This window comes from Schistocerca serialis, chromosome 7 (genome assembly GCF_023864345.2).
Source record: "Schistocerca serialis cubense isolate TAMUIC-IGC-003099 chromosome 7, iqSchSeri2.2, whole genome shotgun sequence".
Classification (NCBI taxonomy): Eukaryota; Metazoa; Arthropoda; class Insecta; order Orthoptera; family Acrididae; genus Schistocerca; species Schistocerca serialis.
The window spans coordinates 396,302,760-396,323,539 of record NC_064644.1 but is presented as its reverse complement, the minus strand read 5'-3'; the positions used below and the strand labels follow the sequence as shown (position 1 = coordinate 396,323,539).

The window sequence follows — 20,780 nt, the reverse complement described above, 5'->3', positions numbered from 1 at the left end:
GGACAGACAGAAGAAGATCATCTTGCGAACTTACGAACATTATTTCAGGTCTTGCGGCAAAATGGTCTTCGCTTGAGGAAGGACAAATGTGTGTTTTTTGCTCGTGACTTACCATACCTGGGACATGTCATTAATGCCCAAGGCATACATCCGAGTCCAGAGCACCTCCGTGCCATACAAGAATTGCCTTCCCCTCAAAATGTGAAACAGCTACAGAGTGTGTTGGGTAAAATTAATTACAATAAATTTGTGCGCAATGCCTCTTCCATTTCAGCTCCGCTTCATCGCTTACGCCGTAAAGGTGTTCCGTTCGTCTGGACGACGGAATGTGAACGCGCCTTTCGCCAGTTGAAATCGGCGTTGCTTTCTAATACTTGCCTTACGCCATTCGATCCCCAGAAACCCCTTTTGTTGATGGTAGATGCATCGGATTTCGGGATCGGTGCTGTGCTTGCGCACAAAGTTGGCTCCCATGATCGTCCTATTGCCTTTGCGTCCAAATTGCTCTCGTCTGCGCAAAGAAATTATTCACAGATAGAGAAAGAAGCTTTGGCTCTCGTGTTTGGTGTTACTAAGTTCCATGATTTCTTGTATGGTCGTCACTTTACCATCATCACAGACCACAAACCTTTGACATCGCTTTTTCATCCGACCAAGCCTGTACCTCCACGTACAGCGCAGAAATTCATTCGCTGGTCTATTTTCCTCTCGCAGTACCGCTACGATATCTTGTATCGGTCCACTGCTAAGCACGGAAACGCCGATGCGTTGTCCCGTTTGCCTGTTGCTGAGGATAAAGCATTCGATTCTTCCGAACTTGCTTGCATGTTCATTGATTCGGAAACCGATGAAGTGGTCGAATCGTTTCCGATTGATTTTCGTCGTGTCGCTACAGCCACAGCTGCTGACCCTGTCCTTGCTACTGTTTTACGTTTTGTTGCTACGCAATGGCCTTTGTCAAAGTCTCGGATCGAGGATCCGTTGGTTCGCCGATTTTTTGCTCACAAGGAGAGACTTTTTGTTCGATGTGGTGTTTTGTTGTTGCGTTCTGATAATGATCAGTCAAGAGTCGTGGTCCCACGTTCGTTACAGTCCTCTGTTTTACGGCTTCTTCACCAAGGACATTGGGGTATAGTGCGAACGAAACAACTTGCTCGTCAGCACTGTACTTGGTTCGGAATCGATGCTGCGATTACGAATATGTGTTCTTCGTGCCCGGCGTGTGCCGAACAACAGTCCGCACCGCCGCGGAAAGTCTTTGCGTGGCCAAAAGCCACTTCCCCTTGGCAACGCTTGCACATTGATTTTGCTGGTCCATTCTGGAATGCTCGATGGTTGGTTCTGGTCGACGCCTTCAGTAATTTTCCTTTTGTTGTCCGGATGTCTTCCACGACGTCCTCCGCCACCATCCAAGCGTTGTCTGCTATCTTTTGCATTGAAGGTCTTCCGCAGACTATTGTTTCCGACAATGGCCCACAATTCATGTCCGCAGAATTTCAGTCATTCTGCCAGGCCAATGGTATTCAACATCTGACATCCGCGCCGTTTTCGCCTCAGTCCAACGGTGCCGCTGAACGATTGGTCCGGACTTTCAAGTCACAGATGTTGAAATTGAAAGAGTCGCATTCTCGGGAGGCCGCATTGTTGCTCTTTTTGTCTTCGTATCGCTCTCAGCCCCGAGATGGTCGCTCGCCGGCTGAGTTGCTCCACGGTCGTCCTCATCGCACCTTGATGTCTTTGCTGCATCCGCCGCATCAGGTTCCTGTGCAGCGGCAGACTCCCGCTTTTGCTCCAGGCGACGTTGTATTTTATCGCAACTATCGAGGTTCACGGCGTTGGCTCGCAGGGCGCATTCTTCGATGCCTCGGCCGCGCGATGTATTTGGTTTTGGGGGCCTCTGGTGAGGTGCGTCGGCATCTCAATCAGCTGCGCCTCTGTCGTCGCTCGGGTTCTGCCGCTCCCCGTCTGCTTTCAGCGACGGTGCCGTCCGGTCAGCGCCCTGGGGACCCATCTACTGGCTCGCCTCATCCCCAGGTGTTACCGACGATGCCTTCCATTTTGCCCCATGGCGACGCGCCGCCGCCGCCGCAGCAGCAGCAGCCGCCGCCGCCGCCGCTTGTTCTCCCGCCGGCGCCGCCCGCATTCGACGCTTCGTTGCAGCCGCCAAGCGCCTCCCAGGGTCACGCGCCGCCGATCGCTTCCAGTGACCAGCTGTCCTCCGCCATGGAACTCCCGCCCGCTCCGGACCACATGACGTCATCGCGCGTCGGCTACCCCGACGCAATGGAGGTTGATCCTTCGGTCCCTCCTGTCTCTTTACGGGCGCATACACCGCATGTTGACGTGCACCCTGGACTAGTTTTTCAGGCGTTTCCTAGCTCCCCTCGGACCGAATGGCCGGGTGCGGGTGGCACAGCCTCGCCTGTTGTTAGGCTCCCCACCTCATCGCATACGTCAACATGTGGTCCTCCCCACGGCGGGCGGAAGCCTTATCACACGACCGTTCGCCGATTTGCGGGGGAGGAATGTGGTGTCACCGCCAGACACCACACTTGCTAGGTGGTAGCTTAAATCGGCCGCGGTCCATTTAGTACATGTCGGACCCGCGTGTCGCCACTGTGTAATCGCAGACCTAGCGCCACCACCAAGGCAGGTCTCGTGATACGAGAGAGCACTCGCCCCAGTTGTACGAGAACCTAGCTACCGACCAGATGTACGAAGCCTTTCTCTCTCATTAGCCGAGAGACAGAATAGCCATCAGCTAAGTTAATGGCTACGAACTAGCAAGGCGCCATTAGCCATACAGTGATTGTACTTAAAGTCTTCTGTGTATCGTCAAGATCGATGTACCACAAGGAATGAGTAAAGTTAAGTATTAAACCTGCTCCGTACTTTTCTTCCTAACATTAATTACGTATCCTGTTCCAGTACTTCACGCCCGTCTGCGTTAGTCTAGCTTGCCTTTTCAGCCATCTCAACTTCACGGTGTCGGCCCAGATACCGACACAACACATATTATGACAAGACCTGGCCCCAATACCTTCACAAAATAGGAAAGAGGGAACCAGCATTGTGTAACTGTGGTGATTTAGGATCCTCTGAGCATGTGGTTTTCGCATGTCTCTACAATTGGAAGCTAAGTCACCCTTCAGGATGACTCACAGTTGTTAATTATGAACACTGGTGCATGCAGGTTATCGAACCTTGTAACAAACAACATAAATAGGAATGAAGATGGAGGAGGTGTGAATAGATGTCAGCAGCACCAATTGTGAGAGAACAACTGCTGTGACATACAAATAACAGTGAACATAAACAAATGCTTTACTATATTTAACTAGTAATGTAGAAACAATGTGACAAAAGTGAAGTGATATATCTGTTGCATTGCAGCATATGTAACTGTAATTTAGTTTAACATAGACACCACGGTAACTATTAACAGAATAGATTTCCATCTGCAGGGAATTGAAGTGTTATGATGTTTTGTCCAGACACTCAGTAACTACACAAACACAATTAATTAGAATTGCAGTACTAAATATTAACAACAATACAAAAAGGATAGAATTCTACTAACCACATAGAGGCGGCATTGAATCGCAGATGGACACAACCAAAAGACTGCTAAACTTTAGATATTATGTGTGAAACTTGTATAGAACCTGTATAGAGTTGTGATAGCCCAAGACTTACTGAGCTACACATCAGTGGGAGGACTACTACAGAACACTAACTGTGTATGAAGGAATAACCTCTGTAGAAAATGCACATGTCACTGCAAGTGTTGTTTATTTTAACCCCCAGGGCAGGGCAAAAAATGGAAAGACATATTCATTATTGTTTTAATAGTTATTTTCATTTAAAATTCTTTCTATTAATTAGAATGTTTTACATCTACAGTTAATGCACACTCATATTCCTTGTGGGTTTGAAGAAGAAAGTTGTTAGCACCTGAAAACTTAACAGTAATAGGCATACACAAATTACTACAATGGTAGAAAAACTAGAGAGATGAATAGTTTGGGCACAAAAGAGCACCTTTTGTCTGAAATAAAGGTGTTCAAGAATACTATGATGCTTTAAATGCATCTTACAGTTTCCACAATGTCGCACATTCACTGGCGAAGTTGTTACTACAAATAGGATTCTGAAATTTTGGATTCATTGGAGCATCAAATAAAATTTGATCAGACAGAAACAGTTTTGGTTGTCACATGCAATCTTCAGAAAACTTCTCTCAATGTAAAATACCCAGCACTATAAGAGGCCAACAGGAACAAAAACACACATCCAGAAATAAGCTGTTAATAATGTCCTGACGGTATCAATGATAGTTGTAATAACATTTGATACAGGCAAACTGTGTCTAACATGTGTTCCTGGTTATTCATTTTTTTTAAAGTGTAAATTTGAACTGTCATTCTATTGCAACAAAGGAAATCTTAGGGTGGAAACAATTAAAAAAATTAGGGAAAACAACCACTCACCTGAAGATGACACATACACACATGTAACAGCACACAACCTTACCAACACCTGAAATTTACCTCTCCATAGTGGTTGTCAAACATTAATTTACCGGTATTATAGAATTAAGTATCTTTCTTTTTGCCATTTTAGAGAAATGTTTGGGAAATTGGCAGTAAAACCAGTCTTGAAATAAAACTGTCCACAAGCTAATAGCACCAAAAAAACTTGAAAACGATATCCTGTTGTCTACGTTGTTTCAGACTTCAGTTTCAATTTAGATAGTTGTTAAAGGTGAATATTATCAATTTTACACACACTTTCTACGTTTGATAAAGCTTTGTGCTGATGGTTTATTATATGCCATGTCAATATTACTACGAAGAAGAGAAATATTTATAGACACCTGTGTTACTTCAACCCTTTGGATTCTTCCATGGAACAGAAGAAATGCCTACAACTATACACAATACGTAACAATTAATTTCATAGATAATATTCCTAGGGAAATGGTTAATAGTAACAGATAATTTTATGCTGTTTAAACGTAGTTTCAGCTGTATACTCGGCAATCCATAAAGCATCTCCAACAAACTGCCGTGTAGAATGTTTTCACCCGCAATGACACCATTTGTATCCAATTTCCTACTAATAAATTGCACAAATTTAGTCTTTTCTGACAGAGCCAACATAATATTTGTTCCCTCAGTGTCCTAAGACTTGATGTTGCTGTTGAAGATTAACACACTAGGAACAGCAAATGAGCAAACAGAAATTATTAATTAGTGCACATAAAATAACAGAACCATTACAATAAAACTTATATTGTTGCAGGTCATCTTGACAATGACATATTCTTGAATAAAATTAGCAGTGTTATAATAAACCTCCAAAATGGACTGGTACATGCTCTGATCAATTTTTCTTCTGGCGGCTCCTACCAATTAAAAAAACCCTTATAAATGATTTGTATAAGACATACATTTTCTCACTATATTACAAAATTGTTACAATGATGATTCACAAATAATATAAACTGAGGTGTGAAAAGTATTACTATAAACATAGGGATAAGAGAGAAATCCACAGTAACCAATAACTACAAGGTATAGTTCAGATTTGGTTTTCTATCCAAATGCACTCAAAGTGTATTTAGAAAAACAGATAAATAAAAAAAATTAAAAAAGAGACAAATCTGACTAATGGAAACAATAGCAACATCTACTACAGGAATCAGAAATATATACAACTTCTTCTACAACTTAATACAATAGCTCAAAGCAAAAGGGAAGCCAAGTCCTCTCATTCTCTTTTGAAAAGAAGTTAGGCAAGAAGGTAAATTATTAGCCCAGCAACAGCAGTGTAATGAACAAAATACACAAGAGTGTTTATAAAAGACACAGGGAATAAATCTGCAGCAAAATACAGCCAATCATTCACACAGAATGATTTACTGATATCAAATGACATTTTCAATAAAGACTGCTAAGAGTCTTTCTTTGGTCAGTAGAAAAATGTGTGCAGCCATCCCACCTAATTCCTTCCCCTCCTCCAACCCCCTCCCCCCCCCCCCCCCCAAACTAAATCTGTATCACAAGCAAAAGATTTGTGATGAAGTCATAGGCAGTAAGCAGTCAGAGTGATAAATAGGAAAACAGGAAGGGGTTATGGATAACTGACTGTGTCTTCAGAAATTTGCATAATTGTACACTCATAAGATTTTGTTCACTGGTTTTATTACAGATTGGTTTCATACGGGAAAATGCAATAAAATATGTAAAAGGGGGAAGAAGGGGAAAATGTTAAAAACTCACAATTTTAGTAAACAGTTTTATTACAAAAATAACATAACTTCTGAAGTTCATCATTTCTCAACAGTGGGAGCAAAGTTCTCTTTTCTGTCTGTGTACACTTCTGTCTTTAAAACAACATGAAAAAGCTATTGCAACAACAGCACATTTTCACTTCAGAACTGAGATGTCACACATTCCAAAGGAAGAAATATGCACCATTCCTTTAAAATGACTCAAAACTATGAAATTATCTGTTATTGTCAACAGTTTCTTGTCGTAATACTCAGTAAAAACATTTCAAGCCACAAGGACCACATATCTGAGAAGTTAATATATCCCAAACCCACATGACATCTCTCTCACACTCACACTCACACTCACACACACACACACACACACAGACACACACACACACACACACACACACACACACACACACACACACACACACACACACACAAAATTTAAATGAAATTTAAGCTGTTGTCAGAGCTTTCAATGACTGCCTGCATGATCACTATTGTAACTGAAGTCACATCAACTTCCTCTGAAACAATAGCCATGTTTGATGGTTATGGATCACAAACTCACTGCTAAACAATCTGTGCAAAATACTCTTACAAACACATTTCACGACTCAACCTCAGACACAAAATCTCTCACACCAAAAACAGTTGTAAGGATGAACATAAACTTATCTGAACAATGTAGTGTGTCCATGTACACACACAACTGATTCAGCACAGTTTATCACAGAATTTTCTCTAGCGGTACATATGATTCCTAACAACTAAAATGGAGGTAGTCTGTGAAAGCTACAAGCAACAGATACAGTTTGAAGCAACTATTATTACAAGAATAGTTATGTTCATGGGGACCACACAAAAACTGTGATTTCCTGTCAACATGTTCGAGTCTGAGAACCTCACTAACAATCACACCTTAGGAACCACAAACAAGGAGAAAAAACAAACAAACTAACAGACTTTCAGGTATCACTAAGAGCAAAATCCGATAAACATAACAACCAATTTTCCAATACTATTTACAGAGACATCAATAAAAACTTGATAATTTTGCACACTGTAGTTGTAACCTCTTAGCACTATGAAAACAGATGATCATATTAAATGTTTTGCCTCACTTAACCGCCTATTGCCACTTTAGTCCTGTGTGGAAAATTATCTTAAGTGTTTTACATGTCACTACTTTGCCTCAGCATGTGCTTCTAGTTCTACTGACTGGTCTTCCTCCACTTGTTGAACAGGTTTGCCTCGAATGTATATGGGATGACCCTTTCCAATGACAGCGTCCTCTGTGATGTGCACACTGAGAACATCTGAACCTGGTATTTCAAACATTGGGTCGAGAAGCAACTTTTCCTGTGAACAAGAAAATAAGCACAAAATACTCAGCGGGTCCCAGATCTTATTCAGTCATTCAAAAATTATTCAAAACTAATGATGATGCCATGTATGTAGCAGAAAATCTATCATTAACACAAAATTTATCAACAGTTAACAAGCCTAACAGATAAAATTTTTAAGAGAGAGAGAGAGGGGGGGGGGGGGGGTTAATTGGAAAAAAAAGTGTGCATATAACAGGTATCACACATTGCTACCCACAGTTTTTAACAGAAATCATACTGCATTGGGCAGTAAACATACAATCAGCACTTCAGCACTTCCTACCCTTGAAGAAATGTGAGTATTCAGAAGTGAACTAGTGCCTTAGTAGGCAACAATAAAACACAACTGCTAATGCAAAGATTCGAGAGATAATCATTACTGCATTTCATATTTCTTTAAGAAAATACTCATTCAAACAATGGGATTGTTGCCACTTTTTACTTAATGTGTCAGTAAAATTTTTAAATCCAATTAATTACTGTTAAATAATAAAGCAACTAGTTTGCTCACCATTATACACCGCAGGCCACGTGCTCCTGTTTTCTTCTCCATGGCTAGTTTTGCAATAGATTTTAAAGCCTCTGGAGAGAATGTTAGATCAACCTGGAACAATGCAATGAAGCATGAGGACTCTTGACCACAACATGTGAAAGAAACTTTATACTGGAAATGGGAGAAGGCAAGGGGGAGAGAGGAGGATAGATGTGTGGCAACACTTGATTAAGTGTAGAATGGGCCTACCATAACGAAAAGTGGGAAAAGCAAAGAAACTTCAATACACATTTGCAATACAATGTAATCATAATTTTTATAATTTGATAGTTTTATACACCATTCAAAATCCCAGGAATTATCTGAAACATAGCAGACAGTGGCTCAATGCAAACCAAAACTAAAATATACTTTTTATTATCCTACTATCTGTGGAAGTAAACTATATGTAAACTACAAGAATTTAAGAAACTTACTTTGTCCATATTGAATAACATTTGGTACTGGGGAACCATAGCATTTTTTGGTTCCGTAAGTATGCGAACAAGAAGTTCCTGATTCAATGAATGGAATGCTACAAGAACAGGAAACCGACCAACAAATTCCTGTCAAAGTAAAACATGTATTATCAATGGGCATATTTAGATTTTGGGCCCAACTTATACATACAAATATAATTATTTACTGTCAATTTCAAATAAAATTATTTCAAAAGATTCATCTCCACATATGCATGATGGGAAGGGGGAGGGGAATATTCTTTTCGGGAGACAGGAATTACTCACCGGAATCATGCCAAATTCAATGAGATCTCGCGCTTCCACTTGTCTCAGGAATGCATCCTTTTCGGCATTGTCTTCCTCCACTGATGACACACTGCTCTGATTTGCCTGATCAGCAAGTGTAGCTGCTCTTCGGCCTGGTGATTCTGAACTGCGAGCTCCAAAACCTAGGTACTAGAAATAAATGCACAACTTCAGTATATTTCTCACATTGTTGTTGGAATGGCATTAGCAAATAATCAAGTTGGTTTACCTTTTCATTCTTTCTCCTACTTATAATTCTATCAAGTCCATTATAGGCACCTGATGCTATAAACAATATATTTGTAGTGTCAACCTGGACAGTTTCTCCACGTAATTTACGAGGTGAATTTCTCTCTGGGACATTTACTATGGTTCCCTCCAGTATCTGCACATAAGTAAAATATTTATATTTATTTATTTGCAATACAGCCAAAATTCACTGCAATCCACTGTACACCACAAAAAGTGCTCAAAGCTTAAACTTTAACTACTCATCATGTTAAGTAGGAGCTAATCACATTAGAGTCTGTACAGTACTGCTTATAGAAGAACAGAACACTTCTAATTACAAGTCAGCAGTATCTTGATACTTAGAACAAGGATGTTCCTTCTAAAACCATACAACCATCCAGGGCAGCATAATTCATGGCATTACAGATATGGCAAACACAGTTGACGTAAGATTCAAAGTGGAACAGTGGTAAGCAATATCTCATTTTGGCAGCAGTTAGTACGTCTTCATAACTCAGTGGCATAGTTGGCAGGTTGGAAAGCAAATATGTGATGGCAGCCTTCATAGTCTTAGCCCATACCTTTTCTATACATCTGAGGTCCGAGACAGGGGGACCAGAACAAAAAGAGAAATATCTTTGTGTTCTGCAAACCACTCTTGCACCATTACCAATTGGAGAATGATTCTGATGGAAACAAACTAATCCATCATGATAAAGTTTTCACAATGATGGCATCACAGTCTTACTCATAACATGGGTATACTACCCAGCATCAAGTCAACCACAGCAGATGCTAATTGAGAGAGTTAATATTCATTACAGGGCCTTTTCTTAACAGCGTTGTGGTTCAGCCTCTTACGCAGGTGCTGGACCTTATTCACTGTTGGGTAACACATTAGTGTTTCAACTGCAGTGTTTATCAAAACGATATTGCCACAATGTGTTGACAAGTTCTTTATGCTGGACAGAAGCCATTTCATGTGAAAGTCCAGGCTCAAACCTACTGCATTCTCCCTTGGCATGGGATCATCATGACAATCCTTGCACAGTATGTTCAAGAATGTTCTACTATGACCATGCCCCCAGCAATATTAAACTTCTGTTCTCTAAAGAACATGGATGTGAAATTCTAGTCAATTACGAAATAGGAGGAAAGTGAAAAAGGAAAAACCGAACACACACACACACACACACACACACACACACACACACACACACACACACACACACACACACAGAGATATATCTATACAGGGTTATTACAAATGATTGAAGCGATTCACAGCTCTACAATAACTTAATTATTTGAGATATTTTCGCAATGCTTTGCACACACACATACAAAAACTCAAAAAGTTTTTTTAGGCATTCACAAATGTTCGATATGTGCCCCTTTAGTGATTCGGCAGACATCAAGCCGATAATCAAGTTCCTCCCACACTCGGCGCAGCATGTCCCCATCAATGAGTTCGAAACGGTAAGGCTTCTGCTTTAGCCTTTTCCGTAATATTTTCCAAACCGTCGGCCGTGGTACGTTTAGCTCCCTGCTTGCTTTATTCATCTACTTCCGCGGGCTACGCGTGAAACTTGCCCGCACGCGTTCAACCGTTTCTTCGCTCACTGCAGGCCGACCCGTTGATTTCCCCTTACAGAGGCATCCAGAAGCTTTAAACTGCGCATACCATCGCCGAATGGAGTTAGCAGTTGGTAGATCTTTGTTGAACTTCGCCCTGAAGTGTCGTTGCACTGTTATGACTGACTGATGTGAGTGCATTTCAAGCACGACATACGCTATCTCGTCTCCTGTCGCCATTTTGTCTCACTGCGCTCTCGAGCGCTCTGGTGGCAGAAACCTGAAATGCGGCTTCAGCCGAACAAAACTTTATGAGTTTTTCTACGTATCTGTAGTGTTTCGTGACCATATGTCAATGAATGGAGCTACAGTGAATTTATGAAATCGCTTCAATCATTTGTAATAGCCCTGTGTGTGTGTGTCTATATATATATATATGATGTGACTTACCAAATGAAAGTGCTGGCAGGTCGACAGACACACAAACAAATACAAACATACACACAAAATTCAAGCTTTCGCAACAAACTGTTGCCTCATCAGGAAAGAGGGAAGGAGGGGAAAGACGAAAGGATGTGGGTTTTAAGGGAGAGGGTAAGGAGTCATTCCAATCCCGGGAGCGGAAAGACTTACCTTAGGGGGAAAAAAGGACGGGTATACACTCGCGCGCGCACACACACACACATATCCATCCACCAGTTTAACATGTGGTTGAAATCAAAATGAAAGACAAAAATATATGGGGAGAGATAAAGGTGAACTAGAAAGCAAATGGAGATCTGGTATGAAAAAAGGCGAAAAAGTGTTGGTTAAGTTGATCCTGTGGTGAACTTGGGTTGGTAGACAGCGATGTGCATAACGGTTAGGTGGTTGTGTTGCCGCTAAAACACGTTAAAGGACAGAGAAATTCGGGAAAATTTCGAAAAAACGTATTAAAAGGAGTGGTGTTGTGGTGAAAGATTACGAAAATGGGGCTAACAATTGTCTGACGAAGAAATAATGACGTTAAAACCTGTGGGGAGCAGCTAAAATGATCAGTGATGTGCGAAAAACGGAAGTGGAAATAAAGTGAAAGTTATTAGAACTAGCCGAAATGGTTGTTTAATACGTGAAAGCAGCTGTTATTGAACTAGAAATGGTGGATTTTATAGCAGCGGTAGTGTTGAAAGCGGAAAATAAAATTTTTTTTGTTATGGTTTGGAAGTGGGTTACGTATTATTGAGTATATATAGGCGGGATAAAATTGTAAAGTAGATTACGGTAAAAAGGGGAAGGTGAATACAAAGCGAGACTACTGGTAAAAACAGAAAGTGAAAATAAAGAGAAAAAGACGACAGGAAAGATTTCGAAATGCAACAGCGACAATAAAAAACGTAATTGTTGGGTTCAAATTAATGATATGGTTATAATAGAGGGAAACATTCCACGTAGGAAAAATATATCTAAAAACAAAGATGATGTGACTTACCAAATGAAAGTGCTGGCAGGTCGACAGACACACAAACAAACACAAACATACACACAAAATTCAAGCTTTCGCAACAAACTGTTGCCTCATCAGGAAAGAGGGAAGGAGGGGAAAGACGAAAGGATGTGGGTTTTAAGGGAGAGGGTAAGGAGTCATTCCAATCCCGGGAGCGGAAAGACTTACCTTAGGGGGAAAAAAGAACGGGTATACACTCACGCACACACACACACATATCCATCCACCAGTTTAACATGAGGTTGAAATGAAAATGAAAGACAAAAATATATGGGGAGAGATAAAGGTGAACTAGAAAGCAAATGGAGATCTGGTATGAAAAAAGGCGAAAAAGTGTTGGTTAAGTTGATCCTTCCCTCTTTCCTGATGAGGCAACAGTTTGTTGCGAAAGCTTGAATTTTGTGTGTATGTTTGTGTTTGTTTGTGTGTCTGTCGACCTGCCAGCACTTTCATTTGGTAAGTCACATCATCTTTGTTTTTAGATATATTTTTCCTACGTGGAATGTTTCCCTCTATTATAACCATATCATTAATTTGAACCCAACAATTACGTTTTTTATTGTCGCTGTTGCATTTCGAAATCTTTCCTGTCGTCTTTCTCTCTTTATTTTCACTTTCTGTTTTTACCAGTAGTCTCACTTTGTATTCACCTTCCCCTTTTTACCGTAATCTACTGTACAATTTTATCCCGCCTATATATACTCAATAATACGTAACCCACTTCCAAACCATAACAAAAAAAATTTTATTTTCAGCTTTCAACACTACCGCTGCTATAAAATCCACCATTTCTAGTTCAATAACAGCTGCTTTCACGTATTAAACAACCATTTCGGCTAGTTCTAATAACTTTCACTTTATTTCCACTTCCGTTTTTCGCACATCACTAATCATTTTAGCTGCTCCCCACAGGTTTTAACGTCATTATTTCTTCGTCAGACAATTGTTAGCCCCATTTTCGTAATCTTTCACCACAACACCACTCCTTTTAATACGTTTTTTCGAAATTTTCCCGAATTTCTCTGTCCTTTAACGTGTTTTAGCGGCAACACAACCACCTAACCGTTATGCACATCGCTGTCTACCAACCCAAGTTCACCACAGGATCAACTTAACCAACACTTTTTCGCCTTTTTTCATACCAGATCTCCATTTGCTTTCTAGTTCACCTTTATCTCTCCCCATATATTTTTGTCTTTCATTTTGATTTCAACCTCATGTTAAACTGGTGGATGGATATGTGTGTGTGTGTGTGTGCGCGCGCGAGTGTATACCCGTCCTTTTTTCCCCCTAAGGTAAGTCTTTCCGCTCCCGGGATTGGAATGCCTCCTTACCCTCTCCCTTAAAACCCACATCCTTTCGTCTTTCCCCTCCTTCCCTCTTTCCTGATGAGGCAACAGTTTGTTGCGAAAGCTTGAATTTTGTGTGTATGTTTGTATTTGTTTGTGTGTCTGTCGACCTGCCAGCACTTTCATTTGGTAAGTCACATCATCTTTGTTTTTAGATATATTTTTCCTATGTGGAATGTTTCCCTCTATTATAACCATATATATATATATATATATATATATATATATATATATATATATATATATATAGTTATAATAGAGGGAAACATTCCACGTAGGAAATATATATCTAAAAACAAAGATGATGTGACTTACCAAATGAAAGTGCTGGCAGGTCGACAGACACACAAACAAACACAAACATACACACAAAATTCAAGCTTTCGCAACAAACTGTTGCCTCATCAGGAAAGAGGGAAGGAGAGCTCTCCTTCCCTCTTTCCTGATGAGGCAACAGTTTGTTGCGAAAGCTTGAATTTTGTGTGTATGTTTGTGTTTGTTTGTGTGTCTGTCGACCTGCCAGCACTTTCATTTGGTAAGTCACATCATCTTTGTTTTTAGATATATATATATATATATATAATGGAAGGAAACATTCCACGTGGGAAAAATTATATATAAAAACAAAGATGAGGTGACTTACCGAACAAAAGTGCTGGCAGGTCGATAGACACACAAACAAACACAAACATACACACAAAATTCAAGCTTTCGCAACAAATTGTTGCCTCATCAGGAAAGAGGGAAGGAGAGGGGAAGACGAAAGGAAGTGGGTTTTAAAGGAGAGGGTAAGGAGTCATTCCAATCCCGGGAGCGGAAAGACTTACCTTAGGGGGAAAAAAGGACAGGTATACACTCGCACACACGCACATATCCATCCACACATACAGACACAAGCAGACATATTTCAAATATGTCTGCTTGTGTCTGTATGTGTGGATGGATATGTGCGTGTGTGCGAGTGTATACCTGTCCTTTTTTCCCCCTAAGGTAAGTCTTTCCGCTCCCGGGATTGGAATGACTCCTTACCCTCTCCTTTAAAACCCACTTCCTTTCGTCTTCCCCTCTCCTTCCCTCTTTCCTGATGAGGCAACAATTTGTTGCGAAAGCTTGAATTTTGTGTGTATGCTTGTGTTTGTTTGTGTGTCTATCGACCTGCCAGCGTTTTTGTTCGGTAAGTCACCTCATCTTTGTTTTTATATATAATTTTTCCCACGTGGAATGTTTCCTTCCATTATATTGATATCATATATATATATATATATATATAACCGCTGGCAGGTCGATAGACACACAAACAAACACAAACATACACACAAAATTCTAGCTTTCACAACCAATGGTTGCCTCGTCAGGAAAGAGGGAAGGAGAAGGAAAGACAAAAGGATATGGGTTTTAAGGGAGAGGGTAAGGAGTCATTCCAATCCCGGGAGCGGAAAGACTTACCTTAGGGGGAAAAAAGGACAGGTATACACTCGCACACACACACATATCCATCCACACATACACAGACACAAGCAGACATTTGTAAAGGCAAAAAAAAAACTCTTTGCCTTTACAAATGTCTGCTTGTGTCTGTGTATGTGTGGATGGATATGTGTGTGTGTGCGAGTGTATACCTGTCCTTTTTTCCCCCTAAGGTAAGTCTTTCCGCTCCCGGGATTGGAATGACTCCTTACCCTCTCCCTTAAAACCCATATCCTTTTGTCTTTCCTTCTCCTTCCCTCTTTCCTGACGAGGCAACCATTGGTTGCGAAAGCTAGAATTTTGTGTGTATGTTTGTGTTTGTTTGTGTGTCTATCGACCTGCCAGCGCTTTTGTTTGGTAAGTTTCATCATCTTTCTTTTTAGATATATTTTTCCCACGTGGAATGTTTCCCTCTATTTTTTATATATATATATATATATATATATATATATAAATAATCTGAGTGATCTACTCCTTCTTTCCAACCCTTCTCAATCTATTCCTTTTTCTCCTAGAGAAAGGAACTGGAGGTAAGTGCAGAACAGTGAAGTAAACAATACACTGTTATGATTAAAATTTCAAAATCAAATCAGTTGCACAAATAAATATTATCTAATGAGGAACCCACATTTTATCTCAAGGAAAGAATGGCTAAATTAGTTTGCTGGAAACATTATAAAGCAGTTGACTGTTTCACAGTTGTGGCCTCTTTATCACATGCAGTTTTATACGTTGAACCAATACCTTTCTAGTGAACTTTGCAACCCCTGGGCAGCCTGCTGCATGCATAATTCTGATGTGTGGCCCATAAAAGTGCTGAAATGATATAACGCAAGCCACCAGCTTGGCACAGTGGAGTGCTAGATTCCTTCACACTGCACCTCTTACCCCTCTACTGCTTTTTCATAATAGGACCTGGCTGAGCAAGGCTAAATACGGCTTGTTCCGACCTAACAATATCTGTCTTCGACCACTGCCTATGCCAAGAACTGTCCCACAGCAGTCTGAGTCATCTAGTTGCATCTACAACTAGCTGCTGCCTCCACTAGCCACTGGTCTACGTGCCACACTTAGATCTCATGCTGCTGGGACTTTAACTGGTGTCATCCAACTGACACCTACGAATCTCCAAGGAGTCCTTGATTCACAGTACATGCCTTGAAGCATCTTGCACCTGGCAAACTGCAAGCTGAAGGCTCACTGCCATACTTATCTACTCTGCGTGACATGCCCAACATAGCCACAATGTCGCAAGGACGCCAACACTGCATCTCTACTGTGACTGCCTTTTTGCAACAAAACAGGGCCACAATAAATCTTGCACAGCTTAGGCCATCTACACACATGGACTAATTAGAACCTGCTATTTAGAATGTTTGTGAGAGCAGAACTACACTGTTATAGTGGGTCTTATCTCCTGCTCAGAAATGAGGAATCACATACTGAGGAAGACTGATCCTTCTGTGAAGGAGGAAATTCAAACAGCTCACACTTATGAAACTGTCCACATAGAGCAGAGTCTAAATACAACAGAAAAGTGCTGTGGCAATCATCTCTCTGATACTGGTCATATGAAACATCACGTCACCTCCGGCATAGGCCTAACATTCTCCACAGTCTGGAGAACCCCATCAACAACACCAGCAGTGATGGCTACATCAGTGACAGCAACATTGTCCAGCCATAAACATTGCTATCTTTATCACATACACAAAGTGTGCTGCCACTGGTATGCAATGTGCCACAGGTGTGGCAAAAACGGACACCTGCAAGATTTATGTTTCAGCAGTTACATCACAAACAAGTCACAACCAGTGGAAGTGAAACATACAGAAGTTCAGACTTGTAGAATGTAGTGCAGTGAAGGTACTTACATATTTATTAAAAACATCAATACCATTTTGACAGCAGAAGTAATTTAAATTCACAATTACAGTTTCAGCTTTTGGTTCATTTTCGAGTGGTACTGCAAAAGCTAAGAGAATACAAAAATGAAGTACAGAGTGTGTATACAGAACTGCAGAAACATAGCCTGTTGGCTGTATCACTGGCTTTATGTATTTCATCAGTTGCATTGCATATGCCGACAAAGTAATATGTAAGATTACTGCTACCATGTTCTGTATGACTACCCAAGTCACTAAGAGACCTTTAGAGCAGAACATATGTATTTTTATACCACTGTTACAAATAACTTTTCCTATCCTGTCCCCTTTCCCCTTATGACTATTATCATCACACAGAAACTGTATGTTCTCAATACATGTACAAAAGATGTTATACGAAGCTTACAATTGTTATCACTGGAATGTACTATCTCTGACTAGTGCACAGACGGTCAGACTTGTGAATGTATTTTAGCACCAACGGCCTTAGTTCACATGTAAACGGTGTATTATGACATTCATTTGTAGCAATTTATGTGAAGTGTGTTAACATTGGTGGCACTTCACACAATTTACATCATTTCACAATGTACAGAGAGAGCTTCATACTCTTCAGATGCTACTGTATTTCTACAGTGAAATGGCTTCTTTTTGATGATGTCATGTATACAGGGTGTTACAAAAAAACTTTCAGGAAACATTCCTCACACACAAATAAAGAAAAGATGTTACGTGGACATGTGTCCGGAAACGCTTAATTTCCATGTTAGAGCTCATTTTAGTTTCGTCAATATGTACTGTACTTCCTCGATTCACCGCCAGTTGGCCCAATTGAAGGAAGGTAATGTTGACTTCGGTGCTTGTGTTGACATGCGACTCATTGCTCTACAGTACTAGCATCAAGCACATCAGTACGTAGCACCAACAGGTTAGTGTTCATCACGAATGTGGTTTTGCAGTCAGTGCAATGTTTACAAATGCGGAGTTGGCAGATGCCCATTTGATGTATGGATTAGCACAGGGCAATAGCCGTGGCGCGGTACGTTTGTATCGAGACAGATTTCCAGAACGAAGGTGTCCCGACAGGAAGACGTTCGAAGCAATTGATCAGCGTACTAAGGAGCACGGAACATTCCAGCCTATGGCTCACGACTGGGGAAGACCTAGAATGACGAGGACACCTGCAATGGACAAGGCAATTCTTCGTGCAGTTGATGATAACCCTTATGTCAGCGTCAGAGAAGTTGCTGCTGTACAAGGTAATGTTGACCACGTCACTGTATGGAGAGTGCTACAGGAGAACCAGTTGTTTCCATACCATGTACAGCGTGTGCAGGCACTGTCAGCAGCTAACTGGCCTCCACGGGTACACTTCTGTGAATGGTTCATCCAACAACGTGTCAATCCTCATTTCAGTGCAAATGTTCTCTTTACAGATGAGGCTTCATTTCAACGTGATCAAATTGTAAATTTTCACAATCAACATGTGTGGGCTGACGAGAATCCGCACACAATTGTGCAATCACGTCATCAACACAGATTTTCTGTGAACGTTTGGGCAGGCATTGTTGGTGATGTCTTGATTGGGCCCCATGTTCTTCCACCTACACTCAATGGAGCACGTTATCATGATTTCATACGGGATACTCTACCTGTGCTGCAAGGACACGTGCCTTTACAAGTACGACACAACATGTGGTTCATGCACGATGGAGCTCCTGCACATTTCAGTCGAAGTGTTCGTACACTTCTCAACAACAGATTCGGTGACCAATGGATTGGTAGAGGCAGACCAATTCCATGGCCACCACGCTCTCCTGACCTCAACCCTCTTGACTTGCATTTATGGGGGCATTTGAAAGCTCTTGTCTACGCAACCCCAGTACCAAATGCAGATACTCTTCGTGCTTGTATTGTGGACGGCTGTGATACAATACGCCATTGTCCAGGGCTGCATCAGCACATCAGGGATTCCATGCGACAGAGTGTGGATGCATGTATCCTCGCTAACGGAGGTCATTTTGAACATTTCCTGTAAGAAAGTGTTTGAAGTCACGCTCGTACGTTCTGTTGTTGTGTGTTTCCATTCCATGATTAATGTGATTTGAAGAGAAGTAATAAAATGAGCTCTAACATGGAAAGTAAGCTTTTCTGGATACATGTCCACATAACATATTTTCTTTCTTTGTGTGTGTGAGGAATGTTTCCTGAAAGTTTGGCCGTACCTTTTTGTAACACCCTGTATATGTAGGAGGATTTTATGTCAGACATGTGCAGAAGTAAAATGTAATTGACATATTAATTTCACCATTTTTGTAATTACTACTGTGTACAAAACATGTTTCTGCAGTCCTGTATATACATGCTGTGCTTCATTATCGTATTCTTTTTAGCCTTTCCAGTATCACATGAAAACAACTCAAAGGCTGAAACTGCAATTGTGAAACAAATAACTTCTGAAGTCAATGGTGAATATGATGTCCTTTAAAAAATTGTAGACTGTGAACTCCAACCATGTAAAGTGGATCAAGACTTAGATGTGTTCATTGGCAAACACTTAGTGAAGTTACTCCTTGACCCTGGAACTTCTGTGTTCCTGATAAACCTACTCACTTAAATTTAGGGTCAGTCACTTGCAAGCATGGCCTCTGGACACCATCATTTGCTCTTGCTATGAAAACTATCAGTTTTACTCAGTTGCAACTGAGTTACATCTCCAATAAATTTTCTTACATTAGCTGACATGTGGACAACATTTTTCGGGTAGATTCTATCCACTTTTTGGTTGATCGGATCACAAAACAATACACGCCATGCAACCAACAAACCTTGTGTCACCCTTAAAATTATCTGTAACAGACATGCTCAAATCTTCTCATCTGAGTTACGGAAGACAATTGATTTGGGAGTTCACATCACTTTTAGGGTGACGGCTACCCTATGCTTCATCAAATCTCGTCTGCTGCCATTGGCTCTAAAGGATGCCATCAAAACAGAGCTGGATAGACTCAACTCACTTATGAAGATGTATTAATGCCTATTCCTCAAAAATCAATGGGTTGCTCCTCAATCAACAATATTCATTCCCAATGGCACTTGTTCCACAGGTTGGCAGGAAAAGGACTCTAACACAACCTGCGCAAGTGGTCCCTCATACCAGCAACCTTCCCATATTTGGTGATTCTGATCCCAAGCTGGTGGACTCCACTAATGAAAGATCATGTAGCAGTGATCAACAAATTGTAGCCAGCCATGAATGTACAAGACGAACAAGCGTTTCAGGGCAAATTCAACTATTTTGGCCACTTCAGTGCAAACATAGCTGATCTTTCTTATCCACTGAACAACATATCATGGCAGGAAGTGGAGTTCGTATGGTCATTGTGCTGGTCGTAGCAATCAGTGTACCCCTCCCACATGGGGACATGTGGAGTCCTGCCCCACTAATAACCCAATACCACTGCCAGCCTTACTGCATATGCTTCTAATACCCTATTCACCTCCCAGCAACACTACATTCAAACGGAATGGGGTGTCTTCATTGTCACCTACACAGTCCAGAAATCTAAATTGTTTCTTTATGGACAGAAATTTTATTCCAACATGGACTGTTAATCACTGCTCACCATATTCGTCTTAAGCATAACTTGGTAGACAGAACCACCCACTGACTACAGTGCTAGGCACTTTAATTTTCACTATCCTATCCACTACTGGGTAGCAATGTTACATGCTAATGTGGACACTGTTTCCCAATTTCCCATGGGACTCAGTTCAATTTCTGACCAACACAAAATGGAATATTTTCAGCTTCATTCA

General features: G+C 41.0%; 1 protein-coding gene across 1 annotated transcript in view; it reads right to left on the bottom strand.

Moving 5' to 3' along the window:
• Positions 1-6,286: 6,286 nt before the first annotated feature.
• Positions 6,287-20,780, bottom strand: part of LOC126413123 (ATP-dependent Clp protease ATP-binding subunit clpX-like, mitochondrial) — a 70,708-nt gene continuing 56,214 nt past the window's right edge. Inside the window, exons 9-13 of the mRNA XM_050083015.1 lie at positions 9,200-9,355; positions 8,950-9,120; positions 8,641-8,769; positions 8,183-8,275; positions 6,287-7,645 (exon numbers count right to left, since the gene is read on the bottom strand). Of these exons, the coding sequence (XP_049938972.1) occupies positions 7,469-7,645; positions 8,183-8,275; positions 8,641-8,769; positions 8,950-9,120; positions 9,200-9,355 (726 nt within the window). The 3' untranslated portion in view covers positions 6,287-7,468. The remainder of the gene's footprint in view (positions 7,646-8,182; positions 8,276-8,640; positions 8,770-8,949; positions 9,121-9,199; positions 9,356-20,780) is intronic.